The following is a 1,772-nucleotide window of genomic DNA, read 5'->3' on the forward strand; positions in this document are numbered from 1 at the left end:
TATGATATGATATGATATGATATGATATGATATGATATGATATGATATGATATATTAAAATAGTATCTTAATATATAACATAGTATCTTAATAAAATATTAATATAATTAATTAAATATAATACAAATATAATATAACATAATATCTTACATTAGTATCTTAATATATAATATAGTATCAATAAAAAATAATAAATCTTAATAAAATAATAAATTAGCCTTTTAAGAACATGGAGTCAGATTCATCATTCCTTCCTTCATCTGGGCACCCCTCAAATACCACACCGAGGGGGTTGGGGCAGGCAGACTTACCTGTTTTAGGGATCCTTTCAGGGTGAGGAACATGTATGCCATGTAGCCAGGAATCAGCACCATAGAGGACAGGGCCATGAACCAGCCCACCCCCTGGCCCCATTTCGGGAACACGTAACTGCCCATGGTCAGGGGGGTCATCTGCACAGCACTGAAGATGAACACTCCCTGCAAAAGCAGAAGGGAGGGTTTGGGGTCAGATTCCCAGAGTGTTCTGGCTTCAAGAGTTTTTCTGGAGCTTCCCAAGACGCCTCTTGCCAAAATGAATGTTTCACCTCAAAACTGTGTTTTCACATATAAACCTGCACCTCAGATTAACCTGCCAGATAATCCAGGTGTGCTGCTGGGAGCAGTAAATTCCTTGGATAACCTTCACAGAGCCAGAGGGACGGGGGCTGCTGGGGAAAATAGGGATCCTGGGAGTACCTGGAACCCAAAGCAACCCAATAGGGATCCTGGGAATACCTGGAACCCAAAAGCAACCCAGTAGGGATCCTGGGAATACCTGGAACTCAATAACAAAGTGGGTGCTGCTGCTCAGTGGCACCATGTACGTGTGCCCATTGTGCCATTGAGCAGCAGCACCCACGTTGCTTTTGGGATGTTCTCCAATGATGCCCTGCAGACACGGAATTCCATGGGGCTATTCCCAGGAAAATCTCCTGTCCTGGCCTGTCTCAAATGGCTAAAGCAGCCAGGAAAACCTGCTAAAGTGAATCAGGAGAGAGGGAGGCTCGTTCTGATCCCAGGCTGAGCCCTTGTGCAGGACAGATTCCCAGAGGCAGATTTTTATCCCTGCTCTGAGCTGGGCTGGGCAGCACGTTCTGCTGAGGACTTGACAAACCTGGCCAGGCTGACAATGCTGGGCACCTTCCTCCTGTGCCACTAAAATAAAATGTACCTCTTGTGCCTTTATGTTTTTTACAAAAATGAAACCTGCCTTGATGCGGGAAGGGAGGACTCGAGGAACCCTCAACATGAGCACATTTCTGTGCCTTTTTAGTGCTCCTCATTTGCTTTCTCTGGTTAAACGCTGGCTCGTGTGTCATAGTTTGTTACATTGCATATGGGGTCAGTGTATGTGTAGTACATTTACATTTCTTTGCCTACTACTTCACAAAGTACTGAATGGGATTAACTGGGTAAAGTTTAGAATCAGGAAAAAGCTGTTCTGTGGTTTCCAGTACAGATTCCTTGAAGAGTTTGCCAGAAAACCCACAGCAATGTAGTATAAAATGATTAATACATGCCACAGAATGCCATGAGGGAAGAACATGAGTTTAGAACCCTGCTCTGTCGCCAGAAGTGCTTGTGGAGGAATTCAGTTTACAGAATGTTGGCATTTTTGTGTATGTGGAAAATTTAGATTTTAGACCGCTAATTTCTATTCTAGAACACCAAAAAGAAAAAAAAAAAGAAAAAAAAGAAAAAGAAAAAAAGAAAAAAAAAGGTTAAAATTTT

The 1,772-nt window shown here is 42.4% G+C and overlaps 1 protein-coding gene across 2 annotated transcripts in view; it reads right to left on the reverse strand.

Annotated features, from left to right (window-relative positions):
- Window positions 1-1,772, reverse strand: part of SLC6A1 (solute carrier family 6 member 1) — a 21,827-nt gene that overhangs the window by 4,427 nt on the left and 15,628 nt on the right. For both annotated transcript variants that reach the window (XM_005430929.2, XM_031065235.1), the window contains one exon: window positions 312-479. In XM_005430929.2, the coding sequence (XP_005430986.1) occupies window positions 312-479 (168 nt within the window). The remainder of the gene's footprint in view (window positions 1-311; window positions 480-1,772) is intronic.

Source organism: Geospiza fortis, unplaced genomic scaffold (assembly GCF_000277835.1).
Source record: "Geospiza fortis unplaced genomic scaffold, GeoFor_1.0 scaffold1226, whole genome shotgun sequence".
In the NCBI taxonomy this organism is placed as follows: Eukaryota; Metazoa; Chordata; class Aves; order Passeriformes; family Thraupidae; genus Geospiza; species Geospiza fortis.